The sequence below is a fragment of the Typopeltis vanoorti genome, chromosome 14 (genome assembly GCF_054136105.1).
Source record: "Typopeltis vanoorti isolate ZY-2024b chromosome 14, IOZ_Tvanoo_1.0, whole genome shotgun sequence".
Taxonomy (NCBI): Eukaryota; Metazoa; Arthropoda; class Arachnida; order Uropygi; family Thelyphonidae; genus Typopeltis; species Typopeltis vanoorti.
Genome location: NC_143562.1, coordinates 97,247,113 through 97,268,861, shown reverse-complemented (window position 1 = coordinate 97,268,861; position 21,749 = coordinate 97,247,113). Strand labels below are relative to the sequence as shown.

The window sequence follows — 21,749 nt, the reverse complement described above, 5'->3', positions numbered from 1 at the left end:
GAGTAGAAGGAGAACACCAGCCTCCATTAATCATATTGGTATCTGATGATCTGACTGATGATAACAAATAACCTCTTGGAGGATGAAAGAAGGTTGATAGTAGTTAGGACTTTTTCTTTGAGCATTTCTTTTGGTCCTTTTTTTGTACAGAGTTTGGTAAGGTTTAGATTTATGGAGGTATATTTGAAGCTAAAGGACTGGAAAATAGAGGTTCTTTGTTTATGTGGGCATTTAGCTGATCAAGACCTATTTCTTTCCTGATAGTGTCATCATATTGTAAAGTTGATGATCTGTGAAGTCTGCATTTTTGGTTCCAATATTTCATAAGTTTTTAGGGAGATATGATCGCTTTGGTAGCTTCTGACATTATTTATGAATTTTATGGAGGCAAATTTTCGTCTGTCCTCCAGCAGGTCAAGCCCACATTCCTCTTGGGCTCTGATGTTGTTAGTGGATGAGACTGCACTAATGATAATCTTGGATGCTTCTGCTTGTATTTTGTCTAATTTTTTCTTTACCGATGAGGCAAGGTGACCAGATAGGTGCTGCATATTCCATTATTGGCCTTATTTGTGTAGTGTAAGTAGTTTTTTGGATTTTTTGGCTTTGTGCCCCAATTTGTTCCACAAAGCCTTTTCAGTAAATTTAATTTTTTTAGAGCTCTGTTGGAAATGTTAGAGATGTGTTGTGCAAAACGTAATTCCTAATCAAGCGTAACACCAAGGTATTTTGAATTTGTGACTTTTTCAATTAGCTTGTTGTTGATCATGACTTTGGGATTGTAGAAATGTCTATTTTTCCTGTCTGTACTAAAGGTGCTTAGTTTTGTTTTGTCTGGGTTGGTTTTGAGTTTAAGTTCATCTGACCATTTTTCTAATCTTCTCATGGATTTGTTTAGAATCTCCTCTGATTCTTTGATTTTAGCACTAGTGTGCCAGATGCCTATATCAAGTTACTTTTGTGTCTTCTGTAAGGTAGGTTGTGTCTTCTCTAATTCCAATATCATGTACTATTTGTATTAATTTTTTGATCCAAACACGATCGAAAGCAGCAGTCATATCAAGGAATATGGCAGTTGTCTTTTTTGTTGGTTTTTCCTGAAATGAGTCTATTATTGTTTGGCAGAAGTGGAATAATTGATCTGTTGTCGAATGACGGGTTCTATAGGCAGTTTAGTAGTAGTTGATTTTCTTATTTTTTGTCAGCCAGTGCATATGCCTGGAGTGTATGATTCTTTCAGTAATTTTACAAAGTATGCTAGTTAATGCGATAGGTCTATAACTTTGACATTCTGCAGCCTTTCTGTCAGGTTTCAAGATGGGTACAATAACTGATAGAATGGTATAAGAGAGATAAGGACTGTAGTCAGAGGAAATTGTAATAAATTTGAGTGGTAGATCAGAGATATGAGGGTAATTGGCTTGTAGATATAATACTCATGTATCTCCTCAGAACAAAAAGACTTATAACAGGAAGTTCACCTTAAATGCCAAAATTTATCCTCATACCTTAAATTCATTCATTTCTTCACTACCTGCGATAATGGATTCCAGTTATGCAACACTTTCCATATGTATATTTAAAAAAATTATATTTGTTAAGATTCCTGGTTTAAGGTTTAATGATAATTAATAACAATAACTCAGTTAAACAAAACAAACACAAAATTTGAAGGTCTAGTGCTAGATTTTAGAGATATGTTAGTATCACAACTAATTATGCTAGAAAAATTCTTCAGCTACTTCAATCTGTGACAAAAAAATGAATGAACTACATTTCTAAAAAAGGATGAATCTAAAACAGACTAAATTTTTAAGATAGCAGACCTTAAAATTATGAGAATGCAAAAGAAATATGCGATGAATGCACCTTACATTTAAAACATAAAATTTCAAAATACCTATCAAACAGTTCTCACTCCTTTCTTTTAGTTCAGAACTTAAACAAGGTCTAGTTTCCAAGGCCAAATCTGTTACTATGACTACTCTGGCATCCTAAATTTAGATATAGAAATAAACAATATAGTCATTCAAAACTCTTCAAATACATTAAAAAAAGGTTAGCGATTAAATTTTATTTTTTTATTAAAAAATACTGAGAATAAATACAAAATAGAAAAAAAATATATCTAATATAAAAATGCTTAAGTCTATAATACAGTGGACAGACAAAAAATCCCTTCTAATCCTGTGATGTAATATAGTAGTACACTATGGGTTTTTTTTTGTTGTTGTTCTTTTTTAAATGAGAATTCCACCCATGACAGGTGATCGCAGGCCTATTGTACATGATGCATCAGGGTAGGCTAAGGGGTATATAATCCATATACTCTGCTTAGAATCAGTTTTAAGCCACTTCAGGTGGTAGATGAATTACAATCTCAGTATGAGATCAATTCAAAGTGGTCTCACACCTGAACAATGTAATTCATTTATCACCTAAACCATGATCAGAGTATACATAAATCATTAGTAAAGTTTATGCTTAATTGACTAAGAGGATAAATTCCCTACTTGCCAGTGCTCAATCCTAACTCCTCTCCGATCCCACACACACATTCATGCAGGTAGTTAGTGCTGCACTTCTCATTACACTTCAGTTTAATAGTATATCTTTGTCACTATTGGTCCTGTATGTTTTTATGACAAAATGTTTTTTTCAACTGAAAAAAAAAATCTAGTATTCACATAAGCTTAAACATAAACCTGTTACACAACTTTCAGGGATGATTCCTTGTTCTCCTCCTGCATATTTAAAAATAAAACTTCTTCTACACCTACAGTATAAAATATAAAATTCCTTTAGTAACTTATATGTGGGGGATCAGAGAGGAGTTAGGATTGAGCACTAGCAAGTAAGGAATTTATCCTCTTAGTCAATTAAGCATAAACTTTACTCATGATTTATTTACATCTTTATCAAATCAAATTTGCAACCCGCAAATGATAATCCCTTTAATTTTTGTAAGTTTCTAGTCTCAGACTCAAAGCAAGCATTAGCCTCAACAACAAAAATCAGAAGCCACAAACTCTTAATTTGATATGCCCAAAATTGGCAACAACATCTTTGTTAGATTTTGTATGTTGCATGCTAACCATTTCTATAAGAGCAACCAAGCTGCTTAATTCCTTCAGCTACTTAATACTGCATATACCAGGGATGGGCAAACTGCGGCTCCCAAAGCTACTCTGTGCAGCTCCCAAGACAATATTGGTTTTCATTGCCATTTTTTCTAAACTTTTATATTAATAATCTATAGTAGCATACTATGTACCAATATTAGAATATTTTATTTCGTAAATGCTTTAAAGATAAGTAAAAACAGATATTTTGAAACTTTGCATTTTTAGCTTTTAAATGGTACCGGCCAAAAGGGTTTTAATGTGGATTTTATTATCGTATTTGGTTGGTAAAATGTGTTTTGACATTTTATGGCCTGTGTCACTCCCACCAAAATTAGTTCCAAAAGTGACTACTATGATCGCTGCATTACCCACTGTCTCTGTTGCCTGGACTCTGCATCATCACTCTTCATGCAGTACACACAAGTTATGCACTTGTGGTGGTAGGGGAACATAACTAGTGAATTTTAATGTAGATAAGTACTTTTCTACACTAAAATTAATAAATAATTAAGATTGATTTTAGCGAAAGTTATAAAACCCTTATTTAAAATGACTGAGACAGAAGAGTATAAAACGGAAATACGAACAACTGAAACAATATGAAGTATTGTTTCAGTAAACTGAAACAATACAAAGGAAACTTAGAAACACATTATAATGATTTTGAGAATAGGTTTGAGAAACTAAAAAAGTTAAAGGCATATTTTGAATTTCTTGTGAATCCTTTTGTGATTGATGTCATCAACGATGGATGTCCTGTTGTTGCATCACCTTTTATCACGGATATTGCTTCAATAGAGACAGAGCTTATTGAGCTGCAGGAAGATCTGGGCTTGAAGCTAGTAAATAAAAGCTCAACTGTAACTGAATTTTTGGAAACAAATCCCAGAAGCAAAGTATCCCAATCTTCAAAAAAACTGGCTCCCAACTACTCTCTGTTTTTGGGACAACTTACTGCTGTGAATTTCTCTTCTCTGTAATGAAATTTGTCAAGTCAAAACATTCTGCTATCCTCACTAACAGCCACCTCACTGAGCTTCTTAGAACAGGTTTGACATCCAACCAGCCATATTTTAAACTATTAACTGCATAAATGAAGAATCAATCAAACCATCAACAAGTAGAGATTAAACATATTCTTCTTTGGTGAGTATTATTTATAAATATAATTTTAAAACAATATTTTCTGCAACCCTTGAACATTAAAAAATGTATTATATGTGGCTCTTATTATCGAAGAACTTGCCCACCATTGGGATATACTATAATCAAATTATGTCACATTTGCCTAGTCACTCAAATTTAAACAAATATGAAATTTAAACAAAAGCAAATAATGATAGAAAGAGTGGCTTTGGCAGGTGAATGAGATGATTGTGATGGTGGGAACAAATGACTTGAGTGGTGGTGTAAATAGGGCAGCAAGGGATATGAGATTCTTGCTTTAGGTGGTACGAAAGAAGACATAGAGAGGAAAGATAGTGTGTGTGTGCTGCCTAGGTATGATAATGATGAACTGAGCAGAAGAGCGGTAATATTGAGTGACATAATAGCTAGAATGTGTGACAAAAGAGGACTGGAACATGTGGATGCTTGGAGTGTGTTTGAGGACAGAGAGGAATTGTATCCAAGAGACCACTTACATTTGAATGAGGAAGGATGTAGGCATCTGGCGATTGCTATTCTGAAAAAGTCAGTGTGTTCCAGGGAGGATGGTAGCAGGGGGTAGCCTCTTGTGGGAATGGGTACTTGGGAGAAGGGGGAACGACATCAGGTAACACTGAGCCCAGTGAAGTCTAGAGAGGATAATGCTGGGTATAGAAACAACGGCATTTATATGCTATATACTAATGCCAGGAGTATCCAAAATAAGGGAGAGGAATTGGTGGAACAGATAGCATCAGCCTGGCCAAAATTTATTGGGATCACTGAGACGTGGTTGACAGAAGAGAATATAATAACAGGAATAGAAGTCACTGGGTACAGCATTTTTTGGCAGGATAGGAAGGGAAAGTGTGGGGGTGGAGTACTGCTTATGATAAGTGACGACCTATGTCCTCTAAAAGTGGAGACTCTGGAAGGCAGTGACATTAATGATTTTGAAAGCATATGGTATGAGGTAGAGGTGGGCAAGACAGGATATTTAGTGGGGTGTTGCTACAGACCCAGCAGTATAGAGGGTGGTGACCAGGAAATGTTTAGACAGTTGAGTTTGGCAAGTGCAAGAAGAATGATTGTTATGGATTTTAGCTACAGTAGTATAAACTGGGGAAAGGAAGATACATGTAGCAATAAGGGAATAAAATTTCTAGAATTCCTGAGGGACAAATGTCTTAGGCAACATGTAATAGAGGGAACAAGCGGTTCAAGAATTTTGGATTTGGTTATAGCATCAGAAGAGTTGATAATAACTGAGATGACATCTCTCCCACCAGTTGGAGAGAGTGACCATATGGTTTTGACTTGGAAAATGAATAGACATGCAGGAGTATCAAAGAGACAGGAACGTATGTGGAATTATAAGTCAGGTGATTATAATAGTCTAAGACGTCAATTTAGGGAAGTTTCATGGAGGGAGGAATTTGAAGGCCGGGATATCATTAGTGCGTGGGAAATTATGAAAGAATATTTGTTAGCAGCAATGGTAAGCTGTATACCACGAGTGATCAAGAGGACACAATTTGGAGTAAAGTGGACAACAAACAATATTAAACAGGAATTGCATGAGAAAAAGAGCCTGTGGAAGAGATATAAGGAGACAGGAAAAGAGAAGATGCATGAAGAGTATAAGACACAGGCCAAAAGAGTGACTAGTATGGTAAGGAAGACGAAACTGGAATATGAGAGGATATTATCCCTAAGATCCAAAGAAAATCCTAGGGAATTTTTTAGATATGTGGCCAGTAGAAGGAGAAATGACTGTGGAAGAATGATATTGTAGGATAAAAATGGGAATAGAGTGATTGACGCAGTGGACATAGTACAATTGTTCAATGAACACTTCATTGGAGTATTTCATCCTAGTGGAGTCAGTTTTAACGATACAAAATTAATAACGGAAAAACTCACGTACATAGATTATTTAATAGTATAATTTTTGCCTGCATGTCACAGGCATCTTCAGTACATTAAGCTCAAATTAAACAATAACTGACAATTCCAAAAAGCGCCACCTAAGTAGCTGGTGTAAGATAACTAAAAAGGTCAATAACTTTCCTAAAAATAAAAAAATAAAAATAAAAAAAATAAAAAAATAAAAATAAAAATAAAAAATAAAAAAATAATAAAAAATTAAAAAAATAATTAAAAAAATCAATACAATAAAAAGTTAGGAAAGATTACCTGATTTGTAAAGTACTATCTCCCATAAAGGGGATAGACGCAAGCCGTCGGATCTGTTTAAGTTAGGAGAATGAAGTAGAGTTTCACATGTTTCTTTATAAAGGCATTCCATGAGAAACTGACTTCATTCTCTACTTCATTCTCCTAACTTAAACAGATCCAATGGCTTACGTCTATCCCCTTTATGGGAGATAGTACTTTACAAATCAACTAATCTTTCCTAACTTTTTATTGTATTGATTTTTTTATTTTTATTTATTTTTAATTTTTTATTTTTTTTATTATTTTATTTATTTATTTATTTTTTATCTATCTAAACACCATCACCCAAGTAATCGCTTCATGATCACTATCTAGAGGGAAATATGACACTCCACTTACAATCACATCCTCTGATGAAATTATCACTCTACGATTCACAATACTTGTGTCGTCTGCTTTAGCAACACTCATGCCATAAGTTATGTTTCATAAATGAACAAAAAAAAGTGAATGATATATTTTTTTATTTAAAAGCCATATATATAGAGACATAAAATGACTTTGATTTATATTTTTTTTAAAGTGAGCAGATGCTTAAAGTTGACTTGCCTCCTTACAAATCCAGATTGAACTTCAGAGACAATCTTACTTACAAAAACAAATTATAGATTCTAGATGAGTATTGAGCTCTGAAAATCTCATGGACAGAACATGTGGCAAATACAGATCTCCTACAGAATATGACAATACAGAGATCTTTATTACAGGAAATGATCCAGAGAAAGATGAGATTGTGGCAGGACATGTACTGAGAGGTTCAGCAGGACAGAGGATACTAACAGTTTTAGAAGGAAAAATTATGGGAAAGGGATCAAGAGACAAAAAACGAAGGACATGGCTTGAAGATATAAGATCATGGACAAGATCACACAGCTCTGCAGAAACAAAAGGAACGCCACCAACACAGAGAACTGGAAGGACATGGTGCTGCACCCTCTCACTGAGTACGCTACATGAAGAGGAAGAGATGAGTAATGAAATCTTGATTGTATTGAACTATGACAGTTAGTTTACTGGAATCCCCCACCTTTTGAGGATGTATATAAGAACATAATGAGATCATTTTAAAATTTACATTGAATATGTCTCTTTTTATTCTTGATATTATTATTCAATTTTAAAAAATAATCTCTTACCTGAAAGGCTTCTGAAGAATCAACAAATCCAGTAGAATCTCTTCTATCAATAAAATCTCCATTGTGATTCTCTAATATAAAAAAATTTTAAAAAGTTGGAATTCATTATACCAGATGCAAGGATTCAATCATCTACCATTTTCAATAAACTAACATTAATTTAAATTAAAATTACACTCTCTGTTTTGATCTTTTTCATCAGTTATTTTCAGGGGTATTTACATATATACATTAATAATTACAATTTCAGCAGTATGCTATTATAAGTGCAGTATGTCAGGGATTAAATGTAACAATTAACTTACATACTAAAATTATTATTATTACTATTATTAAGTATGCATTCATTATTATGATGTGACACCTTCCAATAAGTCCAAGGACTTATCAACACTATGTTTCAATCTTTTCATCAAAGTCATTTTCAGGATCATATATATTCAGTATATGCATTACCTAAAAGCAATCTCAGAAATATGCTATTTTAAGCACAGTAGTACTAAATTTATTACTATTATTATTATTATTAAGTTTGTATTGATTATTATTATGTGACACCTCCAAGAAGTCCAAGAACTTGTCACAGGAGGGTATTTTACCCCACTATACACTATGCACCATTTCCCCTACTTAATCCTCCAAAACTTGGAGTATTACATCCTGGCAGAGTCAATTTGAATATTAGAGGGATAGAGCAGGTTCAAGGTTTAGAGGTGCAGGAGGAGAGTGTGTTCCACATACTGAGTACTCTGGATGTTAGTAAAGCTGTGGGACTGGATTGTATTTCACCACGAGTTTTGAGAGAATGTGCTAAGGAAATGACAGTGCCCTTGACCTGGCTTTTCAATGAAAGTATAGCTGTGGGAAAGGTGCCCATGAAATCTTGATTGTATTGAACTATGACAGTTTACCGGAATCCCCCACCTTTTAAGGATGTATATAAGAACATAATTAACCTCTATATCAATGATATTGTCAATGGAAGGAAGGTAAGATAATGCCATTGCATAAGGGCCATATTAGACTGGAAGTGTCTAATTATAGGCCAGTTTGTGTGTCATCAGTAGTTAGTAAGATCTTGGAGAAAGTAGTGAGGGACCATATACAGCACTGGGCAGATAAGGGTAATGTTATCAGTGAGAGTCAGCATGGATTCGTGAAGGGGCGCTCTTGTTTTAGCAATATGCTAGCCTTTTATGATAAAGTTAAAAGAGCATTAGATGAGGGAGAGGCATATACTGCCATTTTCCTAGACTTACCAAAGGCATTTGACAAGGTGCCAGATGATAAGCTGATATTCAAGTTGCAGCACATGAGTCTGGATGTCAGATTGGTCAACTGGATTCAGGATTGGCTGTCCGATAGGTATCAGAGAGTTGTGTATGGTGGGGCAGTTTCAAGGAGGCAGAGGATTACAAGTGGGGTCCCACAGGGCTCAGTACTGGGACCTATACTGTTTAACCTCTATATCAATGATATTGTCAGTGGATTGCAAGGAGATATTCAGTTGTTTGTGGATGATGTGAAGCTAGGAAGGGTTATTAGTAATAGTGCAGATGTGGTAGCCCTGCAAGAGGATTTGAATAAGCTAGATAGATGGCCAAATGAATGGGGTTATCGGTTTAATACAGCAAAATGTAAGGTCTTGAGGTTTGGGACACATGATGGGACGCTGCATACTGTATTGAAGGACCTAGGGGAAAGTAGGGGAGACAAGAGATCTGGGGTTGATGATTGATAGAAACCTGAAATTTAGGGGACATATTGCAAAGGTAATGAAGGTAACACAGAGGATTGCTGCAATAACGAGAAGGACACTGACCAGCAGAGATAAGAGTTATCATTCTGTTGTATAAGACTCTGATCAGACCACACTTAGACTATTGTTCACAGATTTGGTTCCCATGATTTGAAGGGAATAACTTAACTGTGGAAAGGGTACAAAGGCGGATAACAAAGATGGTGTCAGGACTGTACAATGTTAGTTATGAAGATCAGCTGAGGGAGTGTGGACTGCAGAGTTTGGTGGATAGACGAAGGAGAGGTGATATGATTGAGACTTTTAAATTGTTGAGAGGTGGTTACAGATTGACACTGGGGAGTTCTTTCGCTTGGTTGAACTGCAAGAAGGAGATATGACAAGGGGCCATCCCTGGAAGTTATGAAAGGAAACTGTGAGCAAGAGGGTGAGGAGTGGTTTCTTTGCATGGAGGGTGGTTGAACCATGGAATGCATTGCCTGATGGAGTGGTGAGAGTGAGAACAGTCAATGCATTTAAGGAGTGGTATGATAGACTTTGTGTTTCCTAGGAGGGACCTCCCTCGATGAGTCTTGATAGACTTGTGTTTCTCAGAAAGGACCTCCGACGATGAGTCTTTCGACTCCATGGAGGCCTGAATAATAATAATAATAATATCTTATAGAAATATAATGATCAAGTTGCTTCATGAACATGCTCTGATTGAATTCCCGATGATGAAGAATAATTCAGTTCACACATTTATATGTAAATTCTTCATGAATATTGCAATACCTGCAGAGTGTAAGCAGTAGAGTAGTTATATGAGGGAAACTTTTTAAATGAAAATATAAATAAAGCCAGTTTTGTCTGATAACTTCTGCATCAGGAAGCAACCTGCAAAAACAAGATCATCAAATAAGACTGGTGGATGGCAGTAAACATGCTATGAACTGAATTCCTAGTGATGAAGAATAACTGAAATTCAGATGTTTACACTGAGCGGAAACTTTATTAGGAACAGCACAGCACTTAATAATGAGTGGTATCCCCTTTTGTCTTAAGAACAGCATATATTCTGTGGCATTGATTCAACTGTCTAAAATGTTCCTCTGGAATGTTTGTCCATGTTGTTGTTGTAGACTGCACAGTGGCATGTTGCTGCTACAAACTGCTCATTTCACCTCATCCCAGAAATGTTCTATTGAGTTAAGGTCTGGGGAATGAGCTAGCCACTGAAGTAAAGGAAACTTGCTGTTATGTTCCTCAAACCACTTCAACATGCTACATGCTTTGTGGCATGGCACAGAAATGTGCTAAGAAAACATTCCCCATACCGTTACACCCTCACCACCACCAGTGTGAACTGTTGCTATGAGGGACGTCCAGAAAGTAAGTTCTGTTTTTAAATATTTTCACTGCAGCGCTGCGATCACAATGGTGTGCATGCATGCTGATTTTGTTGATTCCTTGGCAAGGTGTTGGTGCCATTTTCAGACATTATTGCAGTGCAAATGCTTCTTGGTGTGTGTGTGTTTATAATGTCTAAGAAAATCAAATCGCTTGCCGCATGTGAATTAGGTCAGTTATCCGTTTCTTGAATGCGAGGAACATTAAAGCAGCTGAAATTCATCAGCAAATTATTGAGGTTTATGGTGAACATGCAATGAGTGATTCAATGGTACGAAGATGGGTAAGACTTTTTAATGAAGGAAGGACAGGTGTGCACAATGATGAACGGACTGTGCAACCATCTTTAGTGACTGACGATTTGGTGTGTTCAGTTGAAGAGAAGATTCAACAGAATATGGGATTCACTATGATGTCACTCTCACTGCAATTTCCAGAAGTTTCACATTCATGTCTTCATGAAATTGTGTCAGAGAAACTGAATTATCAGAAATTGTGTGCATGCTGGGCCAAAGTTACTTACAGAACAACACGAAGTGAATCAGCTGGGCAGTGCATTGGAATTCTTGACACGCTACCATGAGGATGGCGATGCTTTCCTGAGCAGACTTGTCACTGGGGACAAGGCTTGAGTGTCGCATGTAACCCCTGAATCCAAACAACAGTCCATGGAGTGGAGGCACACCTCATCACCAGTCAAGATGAAATTGAAGACAATGGTTTCCACTCGGAAAATGCACTGTGTTTTGAGACAGACAAGGAATTTTGCTGGTAGACTTCTTGGTTCAAGGCTCCACAATCAATGTGAGTATGTACTGCCAAATCCTTAAAAACTGTGTCATGCGATCCAGAATAAATGACGTGGCATGCTTACCAGGGATGTTGTTTTGATTCATGATAATGCCTGCCCACACATGGCTGGCATAACATAACTTCTTGCCACCTTCAGCTGGAAACAATTCCATCATCCCCCATACAGTCCTGACCTCACACCAAGCGACTTTCACCTGTTCAAACATCTGAAATCTCTCCTTGGTGGCCAGTGGTTTCAAGATAATGACAAGATCAAAGAAACAGTCAATACGTGGTTTGCATCACACGTGACAACCTTCTATAATGAAGGTGTACAACTCTTGTTGCCCCATTATGATAAGTGCCTGAACAATGGCGGAAATTATGTAGAAAAGTAGTGAAAGATGTCTACTTTAATTTCCAATAAAGTTTTTTTGTATATTTTTGTTTCTCTGACAGCATATCGGAACTTATTTCTGGATGTCCCTCATACTTGGCATGAAGGGTCCAAAACCACATGTTGTTGTTGACACCAAAACCTTGTTTGTGCCATCAGCATGATATGGTACAAACTGAGACTCAGACTAGGCAATATTTTTCTTCATCATTAGCTGTTCAGTATTAGCGATCATGTGCCCATTTAAGCTACATCTTCCTGTTCCTAGTTGACAGTTGGGAACTAGGATGATCATCTGCTTCTCTACTCCATCCATAACAGCATACAACGAACTCTGCCCTCGACTAATATACTGAGCTGTGGTTTGACTGGTTGTCAAAATGTTGTTGACATTTCAACAACATAACAGAACAATTTCAAACAGAACAATGGCAAGGACTTGCAATTGTCCTCTGGCCTCTTGCATCAATGAGCTATTTTCATCCACAGGACTGGCATTGGCTTGAAGTTGTTTAGTTATTACAACAATTCTGGTACACCTCAAACACTGTTGTGTGTGAAAAACCCAGAAGAATAGATATTTATGAGATACTAGCACATTGGCACCAACAATCATACTATGCTCAAAGTCACTTAAGTCATGCCTTTTATCCATTCTGATGCATAAAACACACACAAAAAAAAAAAAAAAAAAACCAGAACCATCAGATGCCTGTCTGCCTGATTTATATAGCAAACGGATACATCTGGCAACGTCGATCATACTATGCTCAAAGTCACTTAAGTCATGCCTTTTACCCATTTTGACATCAAATACAAAAAACAGAACTGTTGGATGTCTGCCTGCCTGATTTATATAGCAAACTGCAGTCATGTGACTCAACATCTTCAGGAAGGATCTATATTTCTAAATAGAGAGAGATGTTTCTAATAAAATGGCCACTAAGTGTATACGTAACTTCATCATGCATATGGCAATTCCTTCAGAGTGACAGCAGTAGTGAGAAAATAAAGGAAACTTTTTAAAGATGAAAATACAGATATAGCCATTTTGTGCAATAACTTCTGCATCAAAACACAACTTGCAGAAACAAGATAATCAAATAAGACTGGAGGATGGCAGTAAGAAAAACTTCAACCCTGGAAGCTGTGATTTCTTAACACAACACCATGTCATGCAATGATATGATGAGTACTATGGGTTATCAGATGGTCTGCTGCAATTGCATTTCCCATTACAAAAGATAAACAGAAGGATACAATGAATGCATCCATGCAGTTTCTTCAATAACATGCTTTCAAGGACGCTGATTTACTGTTTAACAATATCATTCATTTGTAATGAAAGCAGCTTCACCAGTAAATCAGCATCATTACTAGCATGTTGCTGAAGAAGAAGGCCGGAAAAATGCATCTGCTGGTATAGTCATGAAAAAGAATCAGAGATGCATAAGGTGAAAAAGATGGGACTATCAGTATTGCTTGCTATATGTAGATACAATATTGCAATCTCTTCAATAGATGTTTATTCTGACACCATACAGTAGTGTCTCATGTGATCATCACAGACCCATATCAGATGGAAACAGGAATGTGTACACTTCATAAAAAACTTCTCAATAAAGAAAGGCAACTCCCTACAATATTATTATTATTATTATTATTATTATTATTATTATTATTATTATTATTAAACAAGACCTCATGGAGTCAAAGACTCATCTAGGAGGTCCTTTTATCTCACACACATCTCTTCATAAACACATTCAAACTCCTTGCAGACACCACACTCTCAGGCAAGGCAATCCAATCACTCACAACTCTGCACGAAAAAAAACCTGCCCCTCACTCCCCTACTCACACCCTCTTTATACAGTTTCCAGGGATGACCTCTGGTTCTCCCCTGATCTCCCACTATTCTCTGTAGAACTTCTCCACCATTGATCCTATAACACCCCCTTACCAACTTGTAGGTCTCTATCATATCTCTCCTCTTCCTTCTCTCCACTAGACTCTGCAAATTACATCTTTTCAATCTTTCCTCATACTCGACATTCCAGAGGTCAGAAACTACCTTAGTCAGCGCCTTTGGACCCTTTCCAACATCTCTTCATCATTCTGAAAACCAGGTGACCAAATCTGGGCACAATAGTCCATGTGTGGCCTAATCAAAGCCTTATACAATGGAACAAGAATCTCCCTACTTCTACACGTCAGTGTCCTCCGCATCATTCCCAGAAGTCTTTGTGTTGTCTTCACAATTTTGGTGATGTGTCCCCTAAATTTTAGATCCTTATCCACTATCACCCCCAGATCTCTTATTTCCTCTACTTCCAACAATATATTCTCACCAAGCATATATTCTGCATCCCATCTTTGTTTTCCAAATTTTAAAACCTTACATTTTGCAACAATGAACTCACATCCCCATTTGCTTGCCCAATCACTCAATTTATTCAAGTCTTCTTGCAAGGCCACAACATCTTCACTACTCTTTATGGTTCGTCCCAACTTTGCATCATCTGCAAACAACTGAATATCTCCATCCAAATCTTTGCCAATATCATTAATGGCCCTAAAACAGATCCCTGAGGCACTCCACTAGTGACTTTCCTTTTCCTGGATATTGCACCCCCATACACAACTTGTTGATACCTATATGGCAGTGGACAAGCTAGGAATCCCCCCCCCCCTCTTCCAAGTCGTTTCTACTGTTCAGACTTAGTCCTCATAATGCTGCACTGATCTGGGTCTGTGATGATCACTGAGACAGTACTGTATGGTGTCATAATAGACATCTATTGAAGCAGATTGCAATATTGGCTGAAATACTTGAAATGCTCTACAGATTGTGTTGAAAACAGAAATCATGCTGTTGTTGCCAATAATTGTTGTTCTTCATATTGTATGCCCACACTTTGCAGTCTAATTTGGCAAACTGCCAGGAATAGTCAATTCATGCTGAAAGGGAGAAAGAAATGAAGGATGTACGAATTGGTCACCAACACGCTAAATCACGTGCTTTCTTGTCTATTGCTATAGTAGTAGTAGCTTGATTTTTGTTGTCACTTTTTTTGCATTCATTTTTTTTATTATTAATTTGTATGATGGATCCCGTACAATGAACAAGTTCTGGTGTAAAACCTTTCAGTAGGTCTTGCAAAAGAATATTGCATAATGTGCTGACAGTCTGCAAAAAAGAATTGTTAGCAGCCAGTCTCCTTGTTCCACTTTCTCATGTCACAAAATGTACAAGTGCAATTGCAGGCTTATCGGAGTCGACTGTTAAAAGAATTTGTATGGAATCAAAAGGTGAAGGAAAGCCAAAATTTAAATCTCCTAAAAAGCGCCTGAGGAAGAAAACCATCAAAAACGTAGCTTTGAATGATTTTGATGTAGACGTTATAAGAAGAACTATTCACGAATTTTACGTGGTCGAGAAAAAAAGTGCCGACTGTTCCTAAATTGATTCCTGTGTGAAGAAAAAATTAATTTTCCTTGGAAAAGAGAAACTTTAAAGAACATACTTCATGAAATTGGATTTTGCTTCAAAAAGTCCCAGAATAAAAGGAAACTTATCATGGAGCGAAGTGACACTGTTTTATCTAGAATACAGTATTTGAGAGCAATACGATGTTTCAGGGAGGAGAAAAGACCAATTGTGTATATAGATGAAACATGGATTGACAGTAATTTAACTTATGGAAAATGTTGGCAATCTAAAGAAGAAGTTAAGAATGTGGAGTGTTACAAACCAGAAATGCCCTGCGGTGCATAATTTTGTGGGTGGGTGGAGAAATGGTTTTTTTTACCGAATTCAAACTTGCTATAAAGCCAATTCAACTACTGGAGATTACCATGGGCAAATGAATTCTACGATCTTCGAAAAGTGGGGAGAAGAAAAACTGATTCCAAACCTTCCTAAAAATTCTGTTGTTATAATTGATAATGCTCCATATCACTCCATTCAATTAAACAAAGTTCCAAATTCTTCTAATAAGAAGCAAGTCCTTATGGATTGGCTCTCTACAAATAACATTTCTCATTCCCTAGATATGTGAAAAATTGAATTACTCAACTTGGTCAAAAGAAACTCGCCCAAAACTAAACTATTTAAATTCGACACAATGCTCAAAGAGAATGGATTCCTAGCTTTGAGGCTACCACCATATCATTGTGATATTAATGCTATTGAGTATGTTTGGGCAGAAGTTAAAAATTTCATTCGTTATTGCAATGTAACTGGGGATATTGATATAGTGAATCTTTTTAAGATTTCAGAACAGGCGATTGCAAGTATTACAGTTCAAAACTGGAGAAAGTATTGCTCTCATGTAACCTCATTGGAAAATATGTATTGGGATAGAGATGGAATTATCGAAAAATTATACGAACCTTTGGTGATCAATGTAAGTGAAAGTGATGGTGATTCGGACACCGCTTCAGATGACTATGAAGATTAAAAGGATTTAATAATGGTATTTTTTTTTTCAAACTTTTTTGCAGGGTTTTGTTAAAGAGTCACACCAAGTCATACATAATTAATCGGTTTATGACATTAAAGTGTCTCAGTTCTCTCAACTGTAAGTTTTGAATATCTAAGTTCATTTGAAAAAATTTCTGTTTTTCTGGATAATTATTATTTTTTATACAAAACTTTCTTAAAAATAAATTTCGTTAAATTTTTATTTTATATCTTTTTAATTTTGTTAAAATATATGTATATTTTTTCCAACTGTTATACAAGCAAAATAGTTACCACTTTAAAAACTACAATGTTCGTAAAAGAAAAGTTAAATTTTCCGACTTGTAATAATAAACTCATCCCAGAAGAAGGATTGATTACCCTATTATTGGAATGGATTCTCCTTCTTGTGACATGCACAGAAGTGGCAAAGGGTCTTGCATCTGTGGGCATACAGTATCTGAATCCTGGTTTGCAGCACCACTGGAACCCATTTACAAGAATGACAAAATTTCCCCTTTTCAGTGGAAAACTAAGGTTTAAAATTCCATCCAGAATGTGAAAAACTGTTCACACTGGCCAGTTTACTAAATGTAAATTTCTTTTGCTGGCTGAATTAATTGCAAAGGCAGATAACAAAAATGATATCGAAACTAAACAATCTTAGCTATGAGGATAGGCTGAGGACGTGCAGACTGCAGAGTTTGATCGACATAAAGAGGAGGTGATATGATTGAGACATTTAACTGTAGAGGTTAAATGTCTTACAGGGTTGAAACTGGAGAATTCTTTTGTATCATAGATCAAAAGGACAATGGGGCATCCCTGGAGGTTATGAATGGAAGTGGTGAGCAAGAGGGCGAGGAATGGCTTTTATACATGGAGAGTGGTTGGACCTAGGAATGCATCGCCTGATAGGATAGTGAGAGCACAAACAGTGAATCAGTTTAAGGAATGGTGTGACAGACTTTCTGTTGTTTAATATAGGCTTCCCACAATGAGTCTAATATGAGGAGGCCCCAAATAATATAATAATAATAATAGCTAGTCGGAGAAAACACTCAATTAACAGACATGATACACCAGTCTCATCGCCTTGGACACAATTCTTGTCAATCTAAGCCAACTTAACCTTAAATTGCCATAAAATAATATTTGGACCATTACTTTTTGTACAACCCTTGTATTTGTCCTGACATAAGGACATGACACAACAAATACAAGGGTGTATGTCATGTCATGAAGTATATATGTGATTAATTTATTATCCTTCTGAAAGGATATGAATGCCAAAAGTATTTGGCCTTCATATATAAACATAACAGTACCACCCACTTTTCTCTCTCTCTCTCTACCAATCTCATGATCTTCTCCAGACCCAGATACTCTCCCTATATCCCAGGGCCATTCCATTCTTCTGTGCACACAATGACCTCTGCTTCAGGCATCCCCCTTCTCATGCCGCATTTCCTGTCCACCCTGATTGCCTATTTCCCTATAGTTCATGCACTACTGTTCTCACATTCTCCTCCTGCATGCTACTCACCTCCCCATTTGTACTTCTTTAATCTCTCCTACCTTACTCTTCTGCTCTTCCCATCACTTCTAACCTCTGCAGATGTGTTCTCCACATTCATTACTCTTCCTTTCATCAACAGCTTCTCCAGATGACTCACACCAAAACCATTCAAATGCAGCCCATCACTCTTATACAATTCCATTTGTCATTCAAACTTCTCCAATGCATTCACAAACTGTACTCCTTTCTCTTCACACATTTCTGCTAACATAGCATTCATAATCCTTGCTCTCCACCTCAACTCATCTCATCACTGTCATACCTGGGCAACACACTTTTCTTAACACACCTTTCCTATCACACTATTATCTTTTATTCTTCTCAGCTTCTTCTTCTTCTACTACGCGTTATTCTCGCTTCCTATGCAGGGTCTGCATGTTAATTTTAGATGCGACTTCTTGTTAGTACTACTCCCAACCGACCCGTCGCCTGGTCTGCCGCTGGGGGGGGGGGATATATTTCTGACTGTAGAGGTGTATGTTCCCGGGGCCGGTTTGCCTGTTTGTGGGATGAAAAACGCCAGATAAACTGGCAGAAAAAACCCTACTGACCGTGCCCAAGACCGGCTAACTTGGCTATGCCTGAGGAAGATCCTCAAATTCCTCACGTCTACAACAGGAATCGAACCTGGGACACTCCTTCCCCAGGCATATGGTTGCGAAGCGCAAAGCCACTAGGCTAACCGCATTCTTCTCAGCAACCTCCTGATATCCAGTCCTACATTCTCTTTATTTCCAATCATATCATTTGTTCCTACTACCACTTCCAACTCTTTTGCTTGCACACTTCTCATCCAATGCCTCAATCACTTTGCTCATTTTAACTCTAGGAAAACAAACCTTGGGCATCCTCTCATTCACTACACTTCTAATAATCAAATCTCCATATAGCACCAGTTGTAAACTATTTGTGACTATATATTTAGCGATGTATTTAGTGAAGTAGAGTAGTGAGCCCTCCCACGATGAGTCCTTGGACTCCCTGCAGGTGTCATGTAAGAATAATAATAATAATACCCAGAGTGCATTAATATCAGCACTCTGGATATTAGGTAAGATTAAACACATCTAAAATTCTATTCATTTCATTCTGAATATCTGCAGCAGAGAGGTTGGCATAACATACCTGCTCGCTCTCCAGTCTAAAAAGAGGCTGCAGGTTCGATTCCCGTTTGCAACTGTTTTTTATGTGCGAGTGATATCCCAGAAGAGGAGAGTCACTAGTGGCATGCCCCAGGGGTCTGATTTGGGGCTATTGTTATTAATGTGTATGTAAATGACATTGGAAACGGCTTGAATGGTGTTATATAGTTGTTTACAGATGATGCAAAGTTGGGAAGAGTTATGAGAAGTAGAGCAAATGCAAGAGGACCTAAATAGACTGTCTAAATGGGAAAATATGTGAGGATGTCAGTTTAATGTTGCAAAATTTAACGTTTTAAATTATGGGAAGCAAAAGATGGGATGCAAAATATAGGATTGTGGGGATATTGTGAAAGAGGTGAAGGAGATGAAGGATTTGGGGTTTGTGATGGATAGATACTTGATATTTTGTGATCAGTTTGCTAAAATTGTGAGGACAACACAGTGGATTATGGGAATGATGTGGAGAACACTGACATATAGACGTAAGTATGTTTTAATTCCATTGTACAAGGCTTTGATCAGGCCACATATATGGATTAAGAATTATAAATGTTAACACAAGAATATTTTTAACACAAGAACAAAAAAAAACAAAAAAACATTACAACCTACTGATCTTATGGTGAGCTTCGATGTAGAATCTCTATATACTAATGTACCTCTCAAAGAGACTTTACAATTACTTCCCACAAGATATCGTAAAATTATTCAATTTCTTGATGCACTGGATATTTCTTGTGTCAAAACAAATTCTACAACCAAGTGGAAGGGATGGCCATGGGAAGTCCACTTTTACCTGCTTTAGCCAACTTTTATTTGGAACATCTAGAAGACATCCTGTTTTCATCTATATTCTCTCGACCATCCTTTTCAGTTAGATATATAGACAACATCTTTTCAGTGTGCCCTCACAACAGAGATTTAGCCAAAATCAATTCCTTACATCCTCGTATTAAGTTTACCATGGAGATTGAAAAAGACAACAAGTTATCCCTTTTAGACATCTTCCTCATCTGCTCACCTTCAGGTATTCTGACAACAGTTTACAGAAAACCAACTTTTACTGGATGTTACATTCGCAAACAATCTGCCCATCATCTTTATCAAAAAACAGGAATCATAAAATGTTTAATTCAACTCCCATGAATTATCAAAGTTAAATGAACTTTCAACTATCAAACATCACATGAAATTAAATTGCTTCTCCAAAAAAACTACATCTGTTTGATTCTTACAATCCAATCCAGAACAACAAAGAATCAATACATCGAGTTCCAATTCCATATATTTCCGGAATTTCAGAACCAATTTCAAGAATTCTAAAGAAATATGATTTAACTGCCACTTATATCCATTCTAAAGATAAACACTCAACTATGTCTTTGCTTGGTGTATATCAAGTTCCTTGTAACTGCAATCTGTCTTACTATGGACAAACAGGATGCTCTAAAGAAAAAAGAATACAAGAACATCAATCATACATTCTTCACAACAAATCCTTTAAGTCTGGATTGGCACAACATGGGATTGAGACAAACATTCTCTGGTTCAAGACTCACCTTCTACACAGATGTTGCTATAAATTCGAACGGCTATTCAAAGAGAGTGCTGAGGCCTTACTTAAATGCCCTAACTTGAATCGAAATGACTGTATATCCTTGTCAAAAATATGGGAAAGTTTAATCTGGATAACACACTAAAAGTTTATTTTTTTTAATTGAGACTTTTAATTCTTACGTTAGGCTAATGTTATCTTTAAATGAATTTATAAATTAAGATTGTTATATGAAATTGCAAATTAATATCTATAATTTATTCATCACTCTGATGAAATTTACCTCTCTTTAATGCTTAGCAATGTAACATCATGCGGCTCATTCTACTTTTGAATGATCAATTGTTTGTATTCCACCTTGTAAAAACTGTTCCTATCAAGCCACTGAGAATAGTCTGTTAGTTTCAGACTGAAATATTTGGCAAACATTAAAATATTCTTGTGTTAATGTGTTTATAATTCTTCATTTAATGTCACAAGTATCTCTCTCAAGAATAGAACATATATGGATTACTGTGTAGAGATTTGGTTGCCAGGTTTTCAAAAGGATGATGAGATGTTAGAGAGGGTTCAGAGACAATTGACTAAGTTAGTTTCTGGTCTCTGAAATGTGGAATATGATGACAGAGCCTAGTGGATAGAAGGAAAAGGAGGGACATGATCAGGACATATAATGACCAAATTAATGTGGATGAGATTTTTCATAGAATATCTAGAGACAATGGGAGAATGAGAGGCCATCCTGGAAACTGTATAAGGTGGGTGTGAGTAAGGGGATTAAGAGTAGATTTTTTGCATGGAGAGTGGTGGGTAATTGAAATGCATTACCTGAGAGTGTAGTGAGTGCATGGATAGTGAATGCATTTAGTTGAGGTATGATTATTAGCTGTGCACGTGAGAGTGGGACCTCCCACAATGAGTCTCTTGACTCTGTGGAGGTCTGTTGATGATGATGATAATAATAATAATATGCTCCATCTCTTGCTTCATTTCAACTAACTCTGCTTTCAAACCTTGAATCAT

The 21,749-nt window shown here is 36.5% G+C and overlaps 1 protein-coding gene across 1 annotated transcript in view; it reads right to left on the bottom strand.

The window, feature by feature from the left end:
- The window catches only part of LOC150099792 (alpha-2-macroglobulin-P-like), a 524,250-nt gene that overhangs the window by 251,300 nt on the left and 251,201 nt on the right, over positions 1-21,749 (bottom strand). The window contains exons 16-17 of the mRNA XM_090403491.1: positions 7,646-7,716; positions 1,901-1,994 (exon numbers count right to left, since the gene is read on the bottom strand). Of these exons, the coding sequence (XP_090259617.1) occupies positions 1,901-1,994; positions 7,646-7,716 (165 nt within the window). The remainder of the gene's footprint in view (positions 1-1,900; positions 1,995-7,645; positions 7,717-21,749) is intronic.